The sequence below is a fragment of the Condylura cristata genome, unplaced genomic scaffold (genome assembly GCF_000260355.1).
Source record: "Condylura cristata isolate star-nosed mole 26May11 unplaced genomic scaffold, ConCri1.0 scaffold00020, whole genome shotgun sequence".
Classification (NCBI taxonomy): domain Eukaryota; kingdom Metazoa; phylum Chordata; class Mammalia; order Eulipotyphla; family Talpidae; genus Condylura; species Condylura cristata.
Window position 1 is genome coordinate 4,221,572 of NW_004567121.1, and position 23,333 is coordinate 4,244,904.

The 23,333-nt window shown below is 34.6% G+C and overlaps 1 protein-coding gene across 2 annotated transcripts in view; it reads right to left on the reverse strand.

The window, feature by feature from the left end:
- The window catches only part of REV1 (REV1, polymerase (DNA directed)), a 57,266-nt gene extending 34,233 nt beyond the window's left edge, over nucleotides 1–23,033 (reverse strand). For both annotated transcript variants that reach the window (XM_004686164.2, XM_004686163.2), the window contains exons 1-4: nucleotides 22,974–23,033; nucleotides 21,620–21,746; nucleotides 7,641–7,809; nucleotides 1,390–1,542 (exon numbers count right to left, since the gene is read on the reverse strand). In XM_004686164.2, coding sequence (XP_004686221.1) covers nucleotides 1,390–1,542; nucleotides 7,641–7,809; nucleotides 21,620–21,746; nucleotides 22,974–23,027 — 503 coding nt within the window. In that variant the 5' untranslated portion in view covers nucleotides 23,028–23,033. The remainder of the gene's footprint in view (nucleotides 1–1,389; nucleotides 1,543–7,640; nucleotides 7,810–21,619; nucleotides 21,747–22,973) is intronic.
- Nucleotides 23,034–23,333: the final 300 nt, after the last annotated feature.

Sequence of the window (23,333 nt, forward strand, 5' to 3'; positions counted from 1 at the left end):
TATATTAGTATGTATTCAACATACCAAAAAGTGAAGATCACAGAAAGCAACAAAAATGAAGTCAGAAGGCCTTACATCTAGTTTTTTAGTGTCAACAATAGTAAGATTCACTACATATATACTTGGAACATAAGCGTATATTGGTAAGAAAACACATGCTAATATACATTGTTTCTGTACTATAACTTTTCAGCCTAGACAGAGATATTTATAAGTAGCTGTGCTGGAAATCTTGACTGATAAAACTTATCCAGAGAAAAATATATTAAGAAGTAAAATCTAATAGGCAAAATTTTCCTAAAGCTAACACAAAGAACACTAAAGGCATCTACTTTCTATCTTTATTAGTGTGGGTAAGAAAAAAAATAAGTTGTACATTTGGAAAGGTTTTCTGGTATTATCTGTTGTATACCTTGATAGTACTAAAAAATTAAGTTTAGTTAACATCTGAGTAGGTGAAAACAAATTAAAGAAAAAAATGACAACAAAAACTACAGAAGGATCCTCCCAGATTAATTAGGCTCTTGGCCTTTTGGCAAAATATACCCAGCTCCCAAAGCAAGCAATTTAATAAATGAGAAGGCTAATGATAATAACCACCTGATATACAAGTCAAGGCAACATACCAATTAATTGTGAAACCAATTTACCCTGGGTTATTGTAATTAAAGTTTACTTCAGCATGTTTTAAAATATCAGCCACATGGAATACAACTCTAATTCACCTAACAAACATTTTATAATCTTGAGGGTCGTCATCAAAATTTTCACTGGTTTAAAATATTTACATATGTATAAATTAGTCAATCATTTGAGACAGCAATAATGTGTAAAAATAACTGCTTTTAAGAAAATTCTTAAAAACAATAGCAAAATTTTACTTCAAGATTTATTCATTCATTCATTCATTCATTCATTCATTCTTGTACCTATACAAGAACTGGGGTAAGGTTATAGAGTTGCAGGGGGTGAGAAAATTAATCAGAGACAGACTGAAGAACAGGCTGATTGACTGAAATACACTGCTGAGGGGAGCAATGGGCAAGACAGAAGAGGTCTGCTGCGCTATCTGGGTTTTGGAACTGAACTCGGGTTGCGATGGCTGTGGATACCTTCATAGAGCTTCACTTAACCCCCAAAATTTTACTTTTAATAATGTAAGTTCCATTACTTTAAGACTCTACTCCAATTAGAAAAGCTTCCTTTGTTTACATTTTATATGCAAAACTTTTTTAATAAAAATTTTAGTTAGGATATCCACATGCACATTTCAACAAATTTAATACAGATGAATGGCCAGATCTTTTATTTTTATCTCCTGCAGGGTAGAGGCCATGTCTAGCACTAAAGAATCAACTCTATGATACTCTCAAATACAGACAAACTTACACCCTGTTGTTGAGCTGTTTGGCTATATCGCTTGGACCCGGTACAGGATCCTCAGGTTTGCACACAGGATTAAAGTTGAGACCTTTCTGCACACTGGATTGCTTGTTGTATAGCTGGTACGGAATGTAGGACAGGAGTCGTCCAGCTTTGATGCTGAAAACAAAAGAGTAATAGCTATTTAAGAGATAGATACTTGTGAAAATGATCTTCATGAAAAATCAATGTGTTTAATAATAAATATTTTCTCAATGAGCCATTTGCTTTATTCTTGCTTATTTTTTTATCCACTTTTTCAGTAGTTCTAATACAGATAAGCCTATTTAAACATGTAAGAATAAGACATTCTACTCATAAAAAGACTTCTAAAAATTAATGGTCAAAAATATTACATGGCAAAAATTACTACAGAATAGAATGAAAAAAACAGTAAGCATAGTTAAACAAGTCAATATTTTAATTAGTATTTACCACAATTCCCCTTCAACCAATTCACACAGGATCAAGACTTTCTCAAATCCCATCTCAGTAAGTTTTTCCAGAATAGTACAGTGGATGAGGATTCCTAATTTCTATAGTTCACTAGGTCGACTGAATGTGAAAAATTGCAAAACCGAAAAATAGGACAAAAATAATCTCAACTTTGAGTAATCTCATAGAGTAATTGTTGAGTCACCTCAACAATTCCTAGTAATTTTTGTCCAAAGTGAAAAGACAAAGTCACTTGTGGATCTGAATTCTAGAAGAGCAGAAGCCATCAGATATATTTTCCTCAAGTGTTCACAACACAGTAACAACAAATATTACCAATAAAAACAAGAGAAGCACTATATTGTAATATATTATGACACCTGAACAATTATTTTCCGCTTATACCTCAGAGGGAAAATTGTCTTAAGGCAGCTTTTGCTTTCTAATAAATTGAGTTACAAGTGATTACTATGTTTTCAAAATAACATTTTAACTTCAAATTTAAGATAGCCAACCAATATACTTATATCAACATCCAATTTTAAAATAGGTTCTTGATAAAAAAATTATTTAAAATACAACTTAAGTTTTAAACCTAAATTAAGTCCTCCTTAAATTATCTAGGAAAAGTGTGTTACACACTAAAAATAATTTTCTTATTGTCTGATAAATTCAAGAGTTTGACACTTTATTTCCTCAAAGGGCACTCTAACATTAAAGCCACATGTAAGAAATAACTGCACTGGCTTAGAAAATTAAAAATACTGAGTCATATTTGTAGATGCAAGAAAACATAGTAATGATAACCTCTAAAATTTGCACTATGTTAGGGACTGTTATTGATATAATTATATCAACATGTATTTATTAGCATTTCTACCAAAGTACCTTGAACTATAACCAAACATTTAATTGTGATGTTAAAGAACATATTTGTGACAATATTTCAATTTTCATGTGAGATTTATTCTCAGGCTATAAGTTTTATCAAAGCTACAAATTACACTCAAATATCAGAATTAAAATCCTAAAGCTAGACTATTTATTGATTTACTTTATTCTTATCAAACTAACTTTTCTTCCTTTAATGGTTTTAACTTTTGTCAGTATGGGTTTCTCTCCTCTCATAGCATTACCTATGTTACCTGCTCCCCACCTTGAAGCAGAAGATCTTAATACCTAAAGTAGAATCCTAATTCTAGCCTTCTACCACTTGTATCATAAATAACTTTAAGAATAGAGTGAAGTGCCTCGTATACCAATGGCACAACGAATATGTAATGAACAGAGGCAATGTTCTGTTATCAAGCTTGCTTTTCTTTCCCATGGCAGCATGCCTGAGTGATGCAGACTTTAAAAGGGCTCTCTATGGTCAACACTGTTCATATACAAGAGTGTGTCCAATTCCTAACAATAGTCATGTGTCACCAGCAGAATGTTTAGGTTTACATAACTAAGTCCATGGAGATATAAAATAGGAAAGTCAGGTTAAAATGCTGCAATCTTAAGTCAGACATCCTCAGAGACACGTAGGGTAAAAAGAACTGAAGCTTAAAGCACTAAGCTAAGGTCAGACTAGAAATTTTTTTAGTTTAAAGCACAAACCACAATCAGTGACTAACTCTTAATTATCTCTGCTTATTCATCTACCTACCTACAGAAAAAGCAACAGACACATTATCTTCTATTCCAAACTTTTATTTAATTTTTAAAATTTTATTCCAATTTAATTACAGCTTGTAGTAATAACATTCCTTATATGAAACAATTCTACTCATCAAATGTTCTTATGGCCCCCATCATTTTTTATAAGGAAAAAAATGCATCTTCAGCATCTATAACTTTTACACTCACCTGCCCATTCCATTCTTTATTAGTCAGAAGTGAGCTGCTTTTTGGCATTTTATTCACCCTTTAAGCATTCAAAAATAAAAACCCCTTTGCCCCACATACACTCCCTAAACTTTACAAACCCTCAGCAAGACACCATGAGCTCAGAAAAGGAAAGAAACCAGTATACAAATATGTATACGACTTCTTAACCTTTTTCCCCATGAGGTCCAGTTTAACTGCAGATACTGGGTTGAACATTTTCATTGTCTCCTAAAGACTGAGGATGTTTTCTAATCATAATTTCTAATACAGTATTACCTACAAGTCATTTGGGAAGGGTGTGTTGGTTAGACAAATAAAAATAGCTTTTAAAGAATTCTGTAGTGTGACAGAAAAATTAAAATGACACCCAGATTAATTAATAAAAAAAGCCAAATCTATACCTGAAACTAGTCATGCAATTTTGTATTAATATATTGAGGCAAAACACAAGAACACAGAGGAAATGAAAAAAACAAAATCGCAATCAACCTGTGTTCAAATGAATAAGAAATGTAGTACTTATACTGAATGTAATTAGATATTAAAATTTTAGCCCATATGAGGTATGAAATCTTTAGAATGTCATAAGGATGTGACAAATATGCTAACATTATGACTTAGGGTTTAAAAAGAAAGGCCAAACTGGTGAATCCTCTTAGTTCCCTTCCTTCTGGCACCCCTAGACTACACCCCAGCTTTTGAATGCATAAATAAAATAAATCTTATTAAAAAACTTCTAAGTTTAGTCCATTATCATTTCATTATTCAATCTGATCAATCATAAAATGAACAAAACCAAAAGTGACCTGTAAAAACTTAAGACAATATGTTTAAATTAAACTATCCTCTTCCTCCGTGTTAAAGAGGCAAGTAGCTGAGAGACAAGACAAGTTTCTTATTAACTATTCTACACTTCAAATTTCAATGTTAAACACAAAAAATGGATTGATAAAATTTTGGAAATTACTGACTTATACACTATCTAAGATTTACAAGGCAACAGTATCAGTAAAATCTCATTTTAAACTAATACACATAGACTTCTCATTAAAGGACTCCCCTGCCTCACAGAAGTCATGGCCACATAATCATGTCTACATTAACTCAGGTTTAATGGCACATACCCAGATACCAGGGAATTCTAATCAAAGTAATCACCCCACACACTTGAAAGTGGTAGATGCTTTTTAAACTGCTCAAACTAAAAACAGGAAAACTAATTATAGATGAGAGTTATCATATATCATCTATTAAATACCTAATATGTTTTAAATTTTAATTATAATAAAAATCTCATTAAAACACCACTGAGAACAAGAAGAGATAACAAGATTCAGTTAGTGCATGCATGAAAGAAAAATGGTCCTGTTATTTAGCCAAAAGGATTCCACACTATGGTGCTAGGTATTTATTTTACATATTCTATGCTTAGACAGATCCATTTTTACAAGGGCCTACTCATCTATAACAAGCTTACTGTCCACGAGCAGACTCAAATTGGAGTCAGAATATCTGGGTTTTGACTCCTGCGGTTCTTTGGCAGTTAACCTTACTAACCTAGCCCTGTCTTCTCATATCCAAAATGAAAATAAGTAGTAAGTAGGTAATATACTCATGATATCCAAAGTCACTTCAGTTATTTTAAAACAGGTAAGATTAAGCTTAACTTCCAACTAAAAATAAAATCCCTTTAAGACATACAAATGTTTCTATTGTTTTTCCTCTTGTTGTCTTTCTGCCATTCATGTAAGAAGGAAGAGCAGGTGTAACTGAGAACCCCCAATTTCTAAGCCCTAGCAAAAGCTCCTTTCATACCCACTTTTCTAATTCTATTGCTCTGATGATGTCCCTTTCCATTCCCTCTGAAGCCAAACTAATATCCCTAAATTCTAAATTCTAGTACTAGCACGATGATGGTAGAGAACAAACAGCAATCCTGGAATGATACCACCTTCTTATATTGAAAACCTCAGTTTCCTTTTGGGAATACATAGCCAAAAGTCATGTTCTTTGATCTTATATAATGAATGGACAGTAGTTATGTCATGAAAATACAGCATGAAGAATTGGTGAGATGTCATAGAGATGGACCTTCAACGTAATCTCACAATTAAGGTTAAAAATACTTAATCTGGCCCTCCCTGTTGGTGCAGCATGTTAAAGCACAGCATTAAGAAGCTAAAGCCACTTCAGCATGAGTTCGATCCCCGCTACAGAGGTGATTCACATGGCCTTGAAGACCTCCCCTGACCCTCCCACTGCTCCCCTCAGCAGTATACTTCATTGCTCTGCCTGTTCTGCTCCCTGTTCTGTCTCTGGTGAATCCACTTACCTCCCCTGCACCTCTGGCCTTTATCCCAGTTCTGTATGCATAAATAAATCTTTTAAAAAAATGTTTAATCTGTAAGATACCTTTGGTTTTCTGGAAACAAGATGCACTTTAAAATCACCCCTTTAACCTTCTGGAATTTATTTTCTAATAATTCTCAATACTTAAGGAATAAAAACGAAACCGAAATTCCTTGTACGCCTCTATAATGTGCCAGGCTTATATTAAGTAGCTTACATGAATTAGCTGTCCCATAACCATAGTAGGCAGTAGCCTTCTTTGACAAATGAGGAAACAAAGTTCAAAAGGATTGCATGCCGTTCCCAAAGTTACAGGGATACAGACTGTTGACTTCAAACGTGAACCCAGGTATGTCTCCAGAGAGGAAGAACAGCCTTTCTACTACTGTGAATATTGCCTCTCACTGGCTCTATGCTGCTCTAGCTTCTCTACAAAGGAACTGAGTAAAACTAAATGTGCTGAATAAAAGGAATATACCAAGATGAGTGAAACCTAGAATTAGAAAATAAGTTTGGCAAATGGCTTAAAAAATAACTTTTGGGCCCTCCCTGGTGGCACAAGGAGTTAAATCTCAGCACTACAAAGCTATCCACACACACTACAGCACAAGTGCAATCTCCAGTCAGAGGGCTAACCCACATGTCCCAGCAGATCTCTCCTGTCTTACCCACTCCTCTCAGCAGGGTATTTCAGTCAATCTGCCGGGCTGCTCACCATCTGTCTCTGGTGACTCCTCTCAGCTCCCTTACCCCTGGCACCCCTGGACTATACCCCAGCTCTTGAATGCATAAATAAATAAATATTAGGGAAGAAAAAAAAAACTTATTACATTATCACTCATTATACAATCTGATCATTCTTTCAGAAAACTATATAGCCTAGCCTATTCATATACAAAATCATGATTTTAATATTTGCACCATTTCATACATCTAGCAGTCACACATGTAGCTTAGACATGACATCAAAGTAAAAATTAAGTTCTGGCTTATCACCAAGGTTTCAGATACAGGGTTTACCATATAGCAATCCTAAAAAAGCAGATGAATTGTAATAAGAACTTAAAAAAAATCTATTAATAGTGCAAACTGCTCTTCTTCCTTGTTACCAGTGTATACAGGTCCACTTTACTCTGATCATTTTTCCCCTTAGCTTGTATTAACTATTTTAAAACAGGATATGATATATTAGCACATTGTTTATTATTTGCTTGCTCCAATAGAACATAAGCTCCAAGAGCTCCAAAGAAGTGATCTTTGTTTTGTTCACTGACATACTCAAGTACAGACAACTACTTAGCCCAAATTGACACACAAGTACAGAATGAATAACATGCCCGGAGGCAGTGCCCCTAATTCCTGGTAGCAGAGGTTGCAAATTTACTAGGATGCCCCAACCAAAGGTAACTGTTCTATTATCAATGTGAGGTTAAAGGGTAAAGCAATACTGCTTAAGAAATTACTTTTCACCCTTAAAAGGTAATATTAATTCATTGTATAATTATCATATAAATAAAAAGTATTCCATATTGAAAACTTACTAGTTTGATTAAACTTACCTTTCCACAATCCATTCTGGTCTAATAACTTTTTCTCCCTTTAATTCTTTAATTTTGGCATTAGGAAGATTTGTAGCAATAATGTGTGTTGTTTTGGATCTGGAATAATACACATGGTACTGGCCCCCATGCAACATCATGAGCTTCCTTAATTCCTCAGCAGAAGGATCTGAAAAAAATGTTAATAGTCTTACATTTAAGAAAGTAGAGTCCAAATTGATTAATCCTTTAAGAGGCAAATTTAAGTAACAGATGACTGCTTGACTTAATTCTTGTCTACACCGACAATAAAGTTGAGGTAGCTCTTCTCCTGGCACACCTGTGACTATACAGGGATCTCTCTCCTTTTCCTAATAAGCCTGTCCTATTAAATATTAAAGGAAAAAAAGCTGGAAAGTGAAGACAGGTGATAATGCTATGTTATCTTAGCATACCTTCTCCCTGGCTGCTATGGATACTCAACAAACAGCATCTACTGCTAAGTGATGTCTAGAAGAGCAACTAGAGATCTCAAGTAATATATTAGGCGCTAATAATAAATACTGAAAGCAAATTATCAAATACTATTAACTTTTGACTACATTCAGCTTGACAAATGATCTAGTTATTGGTAGCTCATTTATTTTTGTTAATTTTAACTTTAAAATTTATGCTACCGGGCCCTCCCTGGTGGCGCAGCGGGTTAAAGCACTGCACTGAGAAGCTAAAATTTATGCTACCAATTAACCACATAGTTCCTCAGTAAAATACAAATAGATAAATTGCTCATACCTACTATGTGCAGACTTACTACAGGGTTTATCAAAAATACCTTTATCTCTCTGAGGTTCAATTTTAATTTTTATTTTAGGAAAATAAGTTAAAGTTACTTTATTCAGTTTCCTAATAATCTGCAAAGTAAAAAAGTTAACCAATAAAAAATTTGTTGAAGAAATTTTTCTGTTTTACCTCACATTCTTAGTAAGAGTACAGAAACACAAATATGAATCATTTTGGTTTATACTTTCACTAAAATTATGATGTGCACTATTACTAAACAATTTTTTTTTTTTTTTTACAATTTTCCTATTTCTTCCATTATTATCCTAGAGACAGATCTCAATCACACCTCCCCCAGCAACAACTGTATCCAGAAAGCAGGTTATAGGAACTGCTGGACCTAGGGGGCTCACAAGAGACTTATAAATCCATTTTGCAATTATAGTAACAGTCCTCAAGTCTAAGAACAGAGGGATTCGAGAATTTAAATAAGCTCTTTTATTACGACAATTACTTATTAGGCAAGTTTCAGTCTTCAGAAGAAAAAAAATATTCAAGCATATAAAGCTATGCCAGATTTAATTAAATTCTAGCAAATTCTTATAACATAGAATTCATCTGTTTTTATTGATTGCACACACAGACTGGGCACAATATAAACATATCAACCATGTATTTTTCTAGTAAACTCATAAGAAGCAGTGTAAAGGTAAAAATAATTTTAATATTTTTATCTAACCAAAAATATCACAATTTCAATATATACGCACTATTAAAAAAGGGATACATATCTTTTTTATGCTGTCTTCAAAATCCATTATGTATTAAAAATATTTTACATCTACAACACATCTCAATTTGCACTAGACACTTTTCAAGTGTTTAGCACTGTGGCCAGTGGCTACCAAATTAGAACACTGCCTAAAAAAATGAACACAGCCTCATTTTTAAGTAAAATTAATTCAAAATTCTGAATGCAGGTTTCAGGGGTTAGGGATCACAAAACTAAGTTAAAACATCAGAAATATTTAAGGTAAAATAGGGGAAATTAAATAAGCTGCCCAAGCAGGAATGTATAGTTTACTTATTTTCTTAACCAATAATTACTTAGCTGTCTGTATAAACTAACAATGAAAGTACCAGATGAAAGACCAGATGCAATATAGTCATATACAAACACCAAATCTAATAAAAAAAACAAAACATAGAAATGTAAAAAATGTAAATCTGCAACTGACCTAGCCTAATTCATTAGTTTAACCACATTAAATAAATTTAATTTCTAGTCTGTAAAAAACACATTACCTTTGCATGTACACTCACAAAGTACTGTCCCTACTATTAGCTTAATTGCTTTTTATACTACAGAAATTTCTAGAACCTAGAAATTTGTTACTAAATATCTGCAAAGTTAACTAGCTTTACTGTCAAGTAGTTCCTCTGAGTTTCAATTTTGAAAACTTGCATATGAAGTGGACTATGAAAACCGGTCTAGTTAAAACTAAACTATGTCATAAACTATGGTGACCTGAACTTAATATTAATCTTGACTCTACCATTCTTTAACTGAGACGGACAAATACTTAATTCATTTACGCTTTCTCCTCTTTAAAATTCTGGCACAGAAAGTACTCATAAACTATGATCACATCATGACTCAATTCAAATAATAAATGTATGACTTGAAGTTCCTGGCCTAAACCCTACAAGAAATGGTAGACAGTATCTATGCCCCCAAATTATGACCCTCTTTCAAACAAAAACAATGTCACCAGAACCACCTCAATGCTGTCCTTATAGTACTACTCCCTGGTTCTATTTCTTTAGCAACAGAACATACTCCCATACTACAAGTTCAAAAGATTATAAACAATTGCGATAAAAACTTAAATTCATTTTTGTACTGAACACTAATTCAACATACATGGAGCGAACCTGAAGAAAACGTTTGGGAAAACAGTATCCAACACCATAACTCTATGACACTAAGCTCTGTGTGATGCATAAAGGACCCCATATCTGCATTCTACTTCACCAGTTAATTATCTTTATAGTACTGTGACAATCTGAAATTATTAGCTTACGTTTTCATTATAAAATCTCTTTTCTGAGCATGTCCTTCTTAAGGGCAGGAACCTTATCTATCATATTCATTTCCCTACTTCTGACATAAAGCAGAAGCTTAGTAAATATTTATTGAATTATCTGATATCCCTAGTGCATCACAGACTCCTGCCTGAGAGGGCAATTGTGGGTTTAAAAGAGCTAAAAATTGTAAAAGCTATGAAAAATACCTTGCACACAGTTAAGAACTGGAAGAAATTCCTGGGTTGCAGAGTCTACCTCTGTGTCTTCAATTTTTTTTTTTAAGATGCATACAGAACTGGGGTAGAGGCCAGAGGCTCAGGGGTGGTGAGAGGCTTCACCAAAGACAGAGTGGGGAGCAGAACAGGCAGATCGACGAAGGGGAGCAGCGGGCGGGTCAGGAGAGGTCTGCCGTGCCATGTGGTCACCTCCGGGGCAGGCGGGAATCGAACTCATGCGGAAGTGGCTTTAGCTTCTTAGTGCTGTGCTTTAACCCGCTGGGCCACCAGGGAGGGCCGTCCTCAATTTTTTTTTTTTTTTATTTATTCATACAGAACTGGGGTACAGGCCAGAGATGCGGAGGGTGAGAGGATTCACCAGAGACAGAGCGGGGAGCAGAACAGGCAGATCGACGAAGCACACTGCTAAGGGGAGCAGCGGGCGGGTCAGGAGAGGTCTGCCACGCCATGTGGTCACCTCCGGGGCAGGTGGGAATCGAACTTATGCGGAAGCGGCCTTAGATTCTCAGTGCTGTGCTTTAACCCGCTGCGCCACCAGGGAGGGCCCGTCCTCAATTTTTTTAAAATCCATTAATTACTCCTACAAATCATTGTTACCCACCCTTCAGAATCCAGTCCTTGATGTACTCAAGGATTAAGAAAAATTAAACAGAACAAAAAAGCATTCAGAGAAATTCAATTCTCCAAATCTTTACAAATGACACTGCACTCCAGATAAGATCAAACTAGAGGTTTGAGATCTAATAACCATTTCATTACCCTTATTGATATAAACAAATCTTAAGTTAGGTCAACGGAACCAATCCCAATAGTTAGTAAAATCAACATCCCTCACTCTCCATTATACATTACTGTTGTACTTACTTTAAGAATATTAGTGTAAAAAAAGGCAATCATCAAAACAACAACAACAAAAAAAAAAAAACTGTACATTACCAGTGATATTATTTTGGTAATGATTTTTTAAAGAATTGTAAAGAAAAAAGAAAAGCATGAATCTTTTGTTTCTAACAAAAAAAAAAAATTTTAAAGGACATGTGTCCATTGAATTGCTTCCTTAAAGTTCTAATACATTTTTAAAAAAGATTTATTTAGTTATGCTTACAAGAACTGGGGTATAGGCCAGAGGTACAGGGGGGTGAGAGGATTCACCAGACAGAGTGGGAAGGAGAACAGACAGAGCTACTAAAATACACTGTGGAGGGGAGCATCTGGTGCGTCAGTACCCTGGCCAGGAATCGAATTCATGCTGCAGTGCCTTTGGAAAGCTTCATAGTGCTGTGCTTTAACTAGCTGTGCCACGAGGGAAGGCCGAAATTCTAATACATTTTTAAGCAAGCAAGTTATTCATTTAGCACATTTAATAAAGTTTCTAACAAATAGTACTAATGTCAAGTAGATTTTAGAGGAAAATAAAAATCAAAGATTGACGAGATTAAGGTAACTTTCCAAAGTTACATGGCTAGTAGTATATAATTCAGGTCTAGATTTGTGTCTCCAAAAACGTATTTGTGATCAGCTTTACCATGCTTTAACACTAGATTGAGATGTCTGGTTTCCGATTGCAGGTTAACACTGAAACGTTGGGCAACAAACTCATCTCACTTAGGCTCAGTTTCCATCATTTACAAAAAGGGCTAAATTACAAAACTATTGTATAGTTCTATGCACTAAAACCATGATCTCTAGCAAACAAACTGAGGTATACGTCACAAGGTTCTGGGGGAAAGCAAACCAGGTGAGATAACACCTAATTTCACAGATAAAGAAAATAAAGCAGAAAAATATGAGGGAAAAAATGCATACGCACACAAATTACCAAAAGACTAGAGATTAAGTCAACTCATGCCTTGAATAGATAATAAACTATAGTATCTTTTAGCTATAGCAGGTACAAAAAGTTCAGGAAGGTTAAAGTAAAGGAGATACGTTTAAAAGTAAAAACTATCATTATTAACAGATGACATGGTAATATTCATAGAAAGCCCCAAAAACTTCCCTAGAAAGCTAGAAATAATAAATGAATGCAGTATGGTATGATGACACAAAATTAATATACAAAAACCAGAGACAATTCTATACACAATGAATTGGAGGAAAGAGAAATCAAAACAATCACACTTACAATCCTATCAAAAATACATGGAAGTAAACCTAATAAAAGAGATGAAAATCCTGGGCCATCCCTGGTGGCACAGCGGGTTAAAGCACAGCACTAAGAAGCTTAAGTCACTTCTGCATGAGTTCGAACCCCACCATCCTCAGAGATCCACATGGCGAGGCAGACCTCTCCTGACCCGCCAGCTGCTCCCTTCAGCAGTGTACTTCGTCAATCTGCCTGTTCTGTTCCCCACTCTGTTTCTGGTGAATCCTCTCACCCTCCACATCTCTGACCTGTACCCCAGTTCTATATGAATAAATAAACCTTTAAAAAAAAAAAAAGATCAAAATCCCATACACTGAAAACTGTAAAACACTGCTAAAATTGTGCAGCAGGAAACCTGGAACCTAGAACCTCTCCTTTTCCTGGGGACCACCCTGTTACAAAATGAAATAAAAGAATGAAGAAATATATTTTCATGGATTGGAAAATAAACATTGTTAATATGTTCAATTTACAGATTCAGTGCAAACTATTTAAATCTTAATGGCATTTTTCAAGAAGAAAAACAAAACCATTCTAATTTTTGGATGAAACCACAGAAGATCAGCAAGAGTCAAAGTAACCCTGAGGGAAAAAAAAGTGGATGCATCTTAATGACTTCAAATTATACTATAAAATAATAATTAAAACTGTAGAGATTGGGGGCTCTCCCTTAAAGCACAGCACTAAGAAGCTAAAGCCACTAAGTATATATGAGTTCAATCCCTGCCCCTGAGGTGACCCACATGGCAGGCAGACCTCTCCTGTCCAGCCTGCTGCTCCCCTCAGCAGTTTACGTCAGTCGGCCTGTTCTGCTCCCCACTCTGTCTCTGGTGAATTCTCTCTCTGCCCCTGCACCTCTGGTCTGTATCCCAGTTCCGTTCCATAAATAAATCTTAAAAAAAAAAATTGTAGAGATTGGAACAAAAATGGACATACAGACCAATAGAATAGAATTGAAAACACAAAAATAAACCTCAACAGAAGAGCCAAGAGCATACACATGAAGAATCAGAAGCCTCTTCAGCAAATGATGCTTAGAAACTGGGAGAGTCACATATAAAATAATCATGTTAGATTATTTAACATCATATGTAAAACTGAATTCAAAATGGATTAAATACTTGAGTATAAGATGTATCACCACGAAATACACAGAATTAAAAAAAACACTTCAGTAATGTACTCCTGGATATATACCAAAGAGACATCTTTGAAGACCGAACTCCAATGACAAGGGAAACAAAAGCAAAAGTAAGTGGGACTATGGCAAACTAAAAAGTTTCTGTAGAGCAAAATACATTACCAAAAAATCAAAAAGGAAACCTATTGTGAGAAGACACTTGTTCTTCATAGCCAAAAGGGCTTAATGTCCAAAATACATAAAGAACTCATAAAAAAAAAAAAAAAAGAACTACCCAATCAAAAAATGAACAAAGGATTTGAATATACTTCTCCAAATAATATTCCGGTATCTAACAGGAAGATAAAAAATGAAAATCAAAACCACAAAAAGCTATTACTACTTCATAGCTCAGTGAGTGGCCTGTATCAAAAAAACTAGAAATGTGTTGTTAAGGATACAATGAAAGAGTCTCTGATTTGCTGTCAGTGGGAATGAAAACTAATGTAGCCCTATGCAAAACAGGGAGTTTTTCTAAAAATCTAAAAATGGACATACCATACTCCCTTAGATATTTCTCAGAAGACGACGAAGACACTAATTCAAAAAGATTTATACTTCCTATGCTTATAGCAGCATTATTCATGAAAGTCAAGACATGGAAGCACTCTAACGGCTCACAGATGAATGATTGGATCAAGAAATTGTGGTGTATAATAGAATGACTAAACTTAGCTATTTATTTTAAAAAAAGATAAATTTTGACTTTTGCCACAACACAAACGGAACTTGAGGCTATTAGTTAAGTGAAGTAGAAAGAGAAAGACAGTTACTGGATGGTTTCTTTTATACATGGAATATAAATTACCAAAGCAAATGAACAATTACAACAAAAATAATTCTTTATAAGGGGAGGGGTAGGGAGGTAGAAAACATCAACCTGATAGTAAAAAGGGCACTAGAAACCTGGTAATGGGTAGGTGAGGTTTATATACACAGAAGTGAAAATGTACTTCTGAAATCTTTTTTTTTTTTCAAATCAATAATCACTCAATAAAATTTTATTGAACAAACCATAAAAAAAAAATGAAACCTCAAGATTTATAGGTAGTTAGTGAGCCTCTAGGAGAGTAAGGGACAGGGTCTGGATTGGGGGGAAATTTCACCTTTGTGCATTACTGTTTTCATCTCCTTGATAAACTTTTGAATCCTGGGCTGTATTCACATAACCTAAAACCACCATTAAATTAAAATATTAAGTATGAAGAGCTTAACAAGGACGAAGACTGCTCCATTTAATTTAGGTCAGATTATACTCCTAGAGGATGTGATTCTATTTTCGATACAATATATACTCCAGTTGATAACCAGGGCAGATCACATTCCTAGAGGATATGATTCTGTTTTCGATACAATTTTATTGTAATTGTTAATTAAGTTCATTTGCTTTGGTTATTTATATTCCATGTATAAAAGAAAGCATCCAATTGATAAACAACCAGCATCTTTAATCAGCAAATCAAATAGTTACTATTTATGGAATCTGGAGACAGTAATCATATCTAGTAATGGGTATATCTTTGAGGCACATGTTTTTAAACACCCCACTTAGAATTCCATAAATGCTTTTAACACCAAATGAATAATGTATGATTAATGAAGTTCTATAGAAACAGCGACCTGAAATTTGATTGAGTTGACCTGAAAACTAAGGATTCTTCACATTCAGATAAACTGGAAAATATCTGGCCATAGAATTGAAAGCGCACTGGAAATAATCCAGTTTTGGAGCACCGCGAATTAGCATGAAATGTCCTGTTCTTTAAAGAGGAAAGCAGGGTTTGAATTTATGCTCTAGAGTCTTTATCCCCCTAAGGGGTAAAACACAACAAAACTAGGAAGACTGGATAGTACTTATCTCATTAAAACAAATCCTACAAATTTTTATATCTTCAACAAAAGCTTTCCTTGATAAGTTTCTATTGAGAAAATATTCGTATGTGCATTATTTTATTCTGCTTATTCAAATAATTTGATCAGAATTTTGGTTGTACTACAAATTTGCTAAAAGCCAAATGACTGCCTATTTATATCTCTCCCCTCTGATTCTAAAGAAATCTCTCATTTCATTTGATTCTCATAATTGTATAAGTTAAAAAAGATGTGGAAATAGACAAAACATTAGTAACATTTGTTACTGTGCAGATCTTTGTCTTGTTATGCCTATCATTACTCCCTCTCCAGTTAGCCATGCTTACCTCAGACTCTTCTCCCTAAAGATTTAATACAACCCAACTACAAGTCAAGAGTCAAACTAAACAAAAACTGAAGATAAATTTTAAAACTCTAGAGAACACATTTTTGAATACCTAGCAAGTACAAATACCTATCAGACACTGGCAAAATTAGAGTTGCATAAATTAATATGGTAAGACTCTCCCATGTTGGAGGTTAAATTCCCACATCCCTGATTTACAAGATCATAGTCTCACAGGAAATGGAAGATCTGGATGTACGCATATAGAAAATTCCTATGAGGTAAATCTAATCCCAAAAAACTAGATTTTTCATCATAAATGAGTCTTTTCCTTAATCACCACATTTATATGCTCAGAAAACATGAATGTATAGCTAAACATTTAATCGAATGCCTATCATTTGAAATGTACACTTGCATATTTTTGTTTGTTTTACTTTGCAAATCATTCCAAAGCACTTGCTTGCCCAACACTTTTCACAAACTTCAGCAGTGCCAAAGTCACAGGACCTAGGCTGGTCTTTTATACAAATCGTGAACTTAACAGCAAATAACCAGAATACTTGTTTCCAAACTATGTTGCTCCCACTCCAGTAGAGAGCAGATACAGTCCATTAGATTTGAAACACCAACCTATATGAGGCACTTCCATCAAAATAAACATCCCAAGAACAACCTCCCAGAAACTACATTCAGTAACCCTAGATGCAGTCTTTTTTTAAAAGTTAAAGATTTAAAAAGACAGTTGAATTAGCATCCAAGCAAAACTAACATTATGAGGTATAAATACAAAACCTTTTATTCAATCACTCAATAGTTACTGAGCATCACTCAATAGTTAATGAGCATTATAATGAATACTAGGACATTCAGGTCCACTGATACTTCTACTTCCCTGGGCAGACAGATAATTGAAGTCAGATAAATACCAGTTTAGGTTCAAATAAATTCTATGTAGAGAAATAAAGCTGAACAGGGAGTTAAAAAGAAATGTGGGGAGAAGCAAGTGGGTGTATGGCTATTTTATATAAGGGTGGTCAGGCAAAATATCTTGGATATTAACATCTGAGCAAAGATTTGAACAATGATGACCTGGGGAAGGTAGAAAGAACAGAAAATGTAAGGCCCAATAGTGCTCTATCTGCTTCTTGCTTGGCTAAGGGATACTACATTAAACAGATTTTCAGATTCTTAGTGGATAAATGTAATTCTAGTTTAAAGAAGTGAATAAAGGAGCTTTTCATCAGAGGCAAAAGCATAAATACAAGAAATGGGTAGAACAAAGACAAATCAAAAATATTAAGAGTAACGCTGTTGACCAAAACTAGTGAATAAATGAAAGATAAAAATGCAGTTAGCATGAAATGTCTTTACTAGTGTCAATACAGAAAATGCTTTATCTATCCAAGACCCAGCTAAAAATGTCAATTTCTCTTCTGAAGGATTCACTATAGCTCTCAAAGGCAATTATTTCTCTTCTATATAATACTTTATTGTTCATTCCTAACTCCCAGAGATTACTTACAAAACCCACATTCTTTGGCAACCATCATATCTGTTCAAAAAACAATCAGCATATAAAATATATTTGTTCTACCAAAGATAGGAAATTAAGATGGACGGTCTAAAGATTGAAAAACTGGATATTCTCTCCAAAGTGATATACAGACTTAATGTAATTCCTATCAAAATCTCAGCAAGGCATTTGCTTTTTAGAAAAGCTTATTCTAAAATTTACATTCAAAGTCTCAGATCCTAAAATAGCTAAAAACAATCTTCAAAGAAGAATTAAATGGAAATAACACTTACCACATAGGTACAGTAATTCAAAACAGTGTAGTATTGTTGAAGAGAACACTATATACATCAGAAACATGCCCACCCAATATACCTAACTGACTTTCAGCAAGAGTATAAAATGAATCCAATGGAGGAATAACCACCTTTTAAATATAGTATTCAAGCATCTGGATATCCAAAAGCCATCAAAAAAAAAAGTCTAAGTGGGCCCTCCCTGGTGGCGCAGCGGGTTAAAGCACAGCACTAAGAAGCTAAAGCCACTTCCGCATGTGTTCGATTCCCGCCTGCCCCGGAGGTGACCACATGGCGTGGCAGACCTGTCCTGACCCGTCCACTGCTCCCCTCAGCAGTGTACTTCGTTGATCTGCCTGTTCTGCTCCCCACTCTGTCCCTGGTGAAGCCTCTCGCCGCCCCTGAGCCTCTGGCCTGTACCCCAGTTCTGTATGCACAAATAAATCTTTAAAAAAAAAAAAAAAAAAAAAAACTTTTTTTAAAAAAAAATAAAAATGGATTGTAAATTTAAACATAAAATTATAACTTTTTGGGGAAAAAAGGGGGCCCTCCCCAGCCAGCACAGTGAGCTGAATTCCCAGCCAGGGAGGTGACCCGCATGTGCGGCAGACCTCTCCTGTCTCACCTGCTGTTCCCCTCTCAGCAGTGTATTTCAGCCCATCTGCCTGTTCTGCACCCTTTTGTTTCCAGTGAATCCTCTTTCCCTCCCACCTCTGGCTTATACCTCACTTTTTGTCTGCATAAATAAATTAAAAAAAAAAAATTTTTAGAAAAAAACTACAAGAAAAACGTAAGGACCAAGTACCAAGAAAAGACCTTTGATTTCAAAGCATAATGCGTATGAGGAAAGATGATCAATGAAACAGACCTCAACAAAACTGAAAACTTTTGCTCTGCAAAAGACCAAGCAAAGAGGATGAAAGACAAACTACATACGAGGAAAAATATTTGACAAAAATCTGGTATCTGGAATATATAAATGACTCTTACTTATAGTTCAATAATAAAAAACTAAACAATTAGAGAATGAACAGAAGACATGTACGTAACGGTTCACTAACAAGGGTTAGTAGTTACCAGAAGTTAAGGAGAGGCTGAGAGCAGAAGGGAATAAATGTGGTTGTAAAAGGGCAACATGAAAGACACTTGTGGTGTGGAAATATTCTGTATCTTGATTTTACACCAATGTCCATTTCCTGGCTGACACTGCACTTCAGCTTATAAGACAGCATCATAGGGAAGGAATGGGCAAAGGGTTCATATCTCTGTACTATTTCTTAATACAAATCAATCAGCAATTACCTCAAGAAAAATTTAATGAAAAAGACGGAAGGCAAAACGTTAACTTTAGTAGGAAAAAGGGTTTTTTTTTTTAATAAAGATTGATTTATTTATTCATACAGAATTGGGGTACAAGACAGAGGCGCAGGGTGGTGAGAGATTTCACCAGAGACAGAGTGGGGAGCAGAATAGGCAGATTTACTTAATACACTGCTGAGGGGAGCAGCAGGTGAGACAGAAGAGGTCTGCTGCGCCATGTGGGTCAGCTCTGGAGTGGGGGATTGAACTTGTACTGAAGTGGCTGCAGCCAGCTTCCAGTGCTGCATCCTAACCCACTGCACCACCATGGAAGGCCCAAGGTTTTTGTTTTTTTGAAAAAAAAAAAATAAACAGAAGCAAAATATCCAGAAGATAGAGATTTGTATCTCTAAACTCAAGTTCCATATTAACTGGGTTGACGAGATGGGGATTATCAATGAGTTCAGGTAGCAGAACTGAGAGCTTTAAAGGATAGAATCCTAGGAATATTAGTAAAAGTCTATGGGAAACATGATGAGTTACAATGAGCAATAAAACAGCATTCCCTAGTTCTTTTGCCACATCTAATGTACTATTCTTTATTTGCTGTATGATTCGTTTAACAAAGGTTGCTGATTTTATCTCTAAAGTTGCAAAATAGTACTTAAACTGAAAATCTTTCTTACAAAACATTATCTCCAGAATTTGCATGTCCTTGTGAAATTCAACATAATAAAACTTTGCTTACAGATTTATAATATAATCCTAACAAGAGTAAAAATTACTGAAATAATAATGGGTCCAAAGGGAATATTTTATGGCCACACAAAATTAATGACCAAAGTAGAATTAAAATTCCAGATTCTCAACCATGTAGTGATTACTACAATTTTCATTCTTTTCACCCAATGAATCTTATTCTTCCTCTTATGTGAATAAGGATCCCCTTGTGAACTGGGGACGTACAGCAATTGACTAATATGCAATGTTTCTATCTTTTCATTAACATTTTTAATCATTTATAATGCATCTCAGAAAAGTTTGTGGAGCTTGAATGTTCCAGGATATCTAAGTAGAACAGTAGCAAGCTTTCTACACGTGAATTTCCCAAATCTGTACCAGCATTTATTTTCAGATAGTATAGACTAAATTCATTGTTAGTGAGATCTGATAAAAGTATTTTTATTTATGCATACAAGAACTGGGGTCTAGGCCAACGTGCAGGAGAAGGAGGGATTTAAGGTGATTCACCAGAGACAGAGTGGGGAACAGAACAGGTATATCTACTGAAATGTACTGCTGAAGGGAGCAGTGGGAGAGAGAGGCGAGGTCTGCTGCTCCATGTGGGTCAGCTCCTTTGGCCAGGGATTGAACTCATGCCTCAGTGGCTGGCTGGTGATAGCTTCACAGCACTGAGACTTTAGCCCCTGCACCACCAGGGAGGCCCAAAAATACTTAACTTTAACGCGACAAGTATTTTGAGTGGCTATCCAGTTACTGTGGAGATGCCTAGGATACAGTAATAGTGAAACTATAGCTCGATCTCATTTAGTAAATTGGCAACTACCATAAGATGCAGTGAATGCTGAGATGTGGATATATAAAAGGAGCCAAAGCCCCAGAGGAGGTAAGATTTCAGTTATACCAACAACAAGACAATCAGGAAATCAAGGGGAAGTAGCATGTAAACCAAGACCATAAGATAAAGCATTTATCAGTCCGGTGAGAAATGGAAAGAGAAAATTTTAACATTATGACACAAATACCTAGTCATTAAATAAAATGATCTTAAGAGGGAAAAGAATCCACAAGTGAATGGAAGAGCAGCGATGTTTAGTAGGAAACAACTAAGTAGGAAACAACTTTAGTAGGAAAATCTGATAGCAAACAGACAAGTGGTAACTAACTTTGCAAACTGGAGAAAGATAAAATATAGCTGGAGATTCATCAATGAACTGGTTACCAAATTCCCTCTGTCAAAGTTCATATGACACTCTACAATCAGCTTATTCAAGCAAGATGACTACTCATTCATTTTAAACCTTGTTTGTGTTTTAAAACTATGTATGCAGGCAAAAATTAAAATAAAAGCCAATTGGAGGTTAACTAGGATGCAAAAATGTCAGGAGTATCAAAGTAGAGGATTTTATTTTTAGCAATTCTACATACAAGTAATTAAAAATAGAATTAAAGCAAAACACTCTCAATCCTAATAAAAGCACATGTCAAAATAGGGTACCTGAAAATTTAAAAGTACTCAACCTGTATATCCATTAACATAGATGGCAACTCCACTAAAAATCGTAGATGAAGTTCCATCCTTCTGCATAGTAGCATCTGATTGAAACTGTTCTTCCAATTTCTGGACCTTGGCAGCCATATACCCACCCTATAATTAAAGAAAAAGTAAACTAATCATAAAAGTTGTATTTCTTCCACTCATTCTAAAGAAATAAAATAGATCTACACCTAGAAGTATAATGATATGAAGTAGCTCAAGGGAGATTTTTCCCGCAGTCAATTTATTGTATAATAATTTTGTCATATTCTTATAAGTTACTTTAGAAGAGAGGATAGTTAAGTCAAAAACAATTAAGTTTAATCCACAAAATACTTTTCTCATCTATAAAATTAAGCTAGTGTAACACCAAAGTTAAAGACAATTAAAATTTGACAAGTGGTCAATGAGAGTATATCTTAGGCTGACTTCCATTATTTTCCATAGACAGTAGGCTTAAAATTACTTCAAACAAAATTAAGCAGTTTTAAACCAATAAGCGCCCCCACATATATGTAGATAGTAAAATAAGTACCTGAATTTTGAATTTAATCAATCTATTTGATATTAGGTATATCAACCTTTTAAAAAGTAAAAACATTTTTTGCTAGAAATCTCTGCAAATCTATGAATCCACTTTTACTTTTACTAAAATAGTTTAATAAATCTAAATTATTTCATTTAATAAAGTTATTATAGTTATAACTGTCTAGAAGTGGTACATATTTCTTCCAAAAATCAAAATGTCTTCGTTGGTTTTGATTATTCAAATATTACCGGGGCACTGTCAAAAAAGTGAGTTTTTTCCCCCATAGAAAATGTGAATTCAGAAAATAAAAATTTACACTGATCCTATTTATTTTTTAACATTTTTGAGAACTTAGTATTGTCAAACCTTATTTCTATATGTCAGAGCATAGAGATTTAACAAAACAGGATCCCACATAATATTCCTTTATCATCTACTTTAGGTGAGGCCATCTTTCCAGACTAAGAAATAAAGTGAAGTAATATGTACAATGTTCAACTATTTGGGAACAATTTGACCAATCACTGTTATTGGGTTTCTATGTGATTTTCAATTTTTCATAATTATTAGCAATGCTGCAATAAAATTATCATAGAATTTTGTGTGCTAGAATATTTTCTTAGAATAAGATTTTGAGGGTAAAGTTTAGGGATTCAAACTTAAACTTCCAACACATTGTGAAATTTCAGAGTTGGTACTTAAAGTGACCGACAATTTAAAACATGCCTTAAGCAACATTATAAACTAAAAGAAGAATGAAAAATACCTAGACAGTTCAATATAATTATTTTTATTCTTTTAAAACACACCCATTTTTCCCAGCCATCATTTTCAGCTCGCTTCCTCCATCCACCTCGTCTCATGGTGGAGCTTCTGTATTAGGAAAAAAAGAAACATGTCAATTTTATAACATAGTGTACTAGTATGGATATGTTATTTCAATATCAAAGTTGAGAAATTAAAATAAATTCAAATGTTTAACTGATGAAAGTTAACAGCATATACTGAAAAAACCTATCCCCAAAGCTTATCATCATTCCCTGTTTCAAAAATGAAGTTTGTTCCTATACCCTCCTGAAAGCATTAGTTATAATTTAAACCTAACAAGAAAAAAATTTATGCAGTCTTGAGCACTAACATGCACTTCATAAAAAAAAAAGTTCAACCAT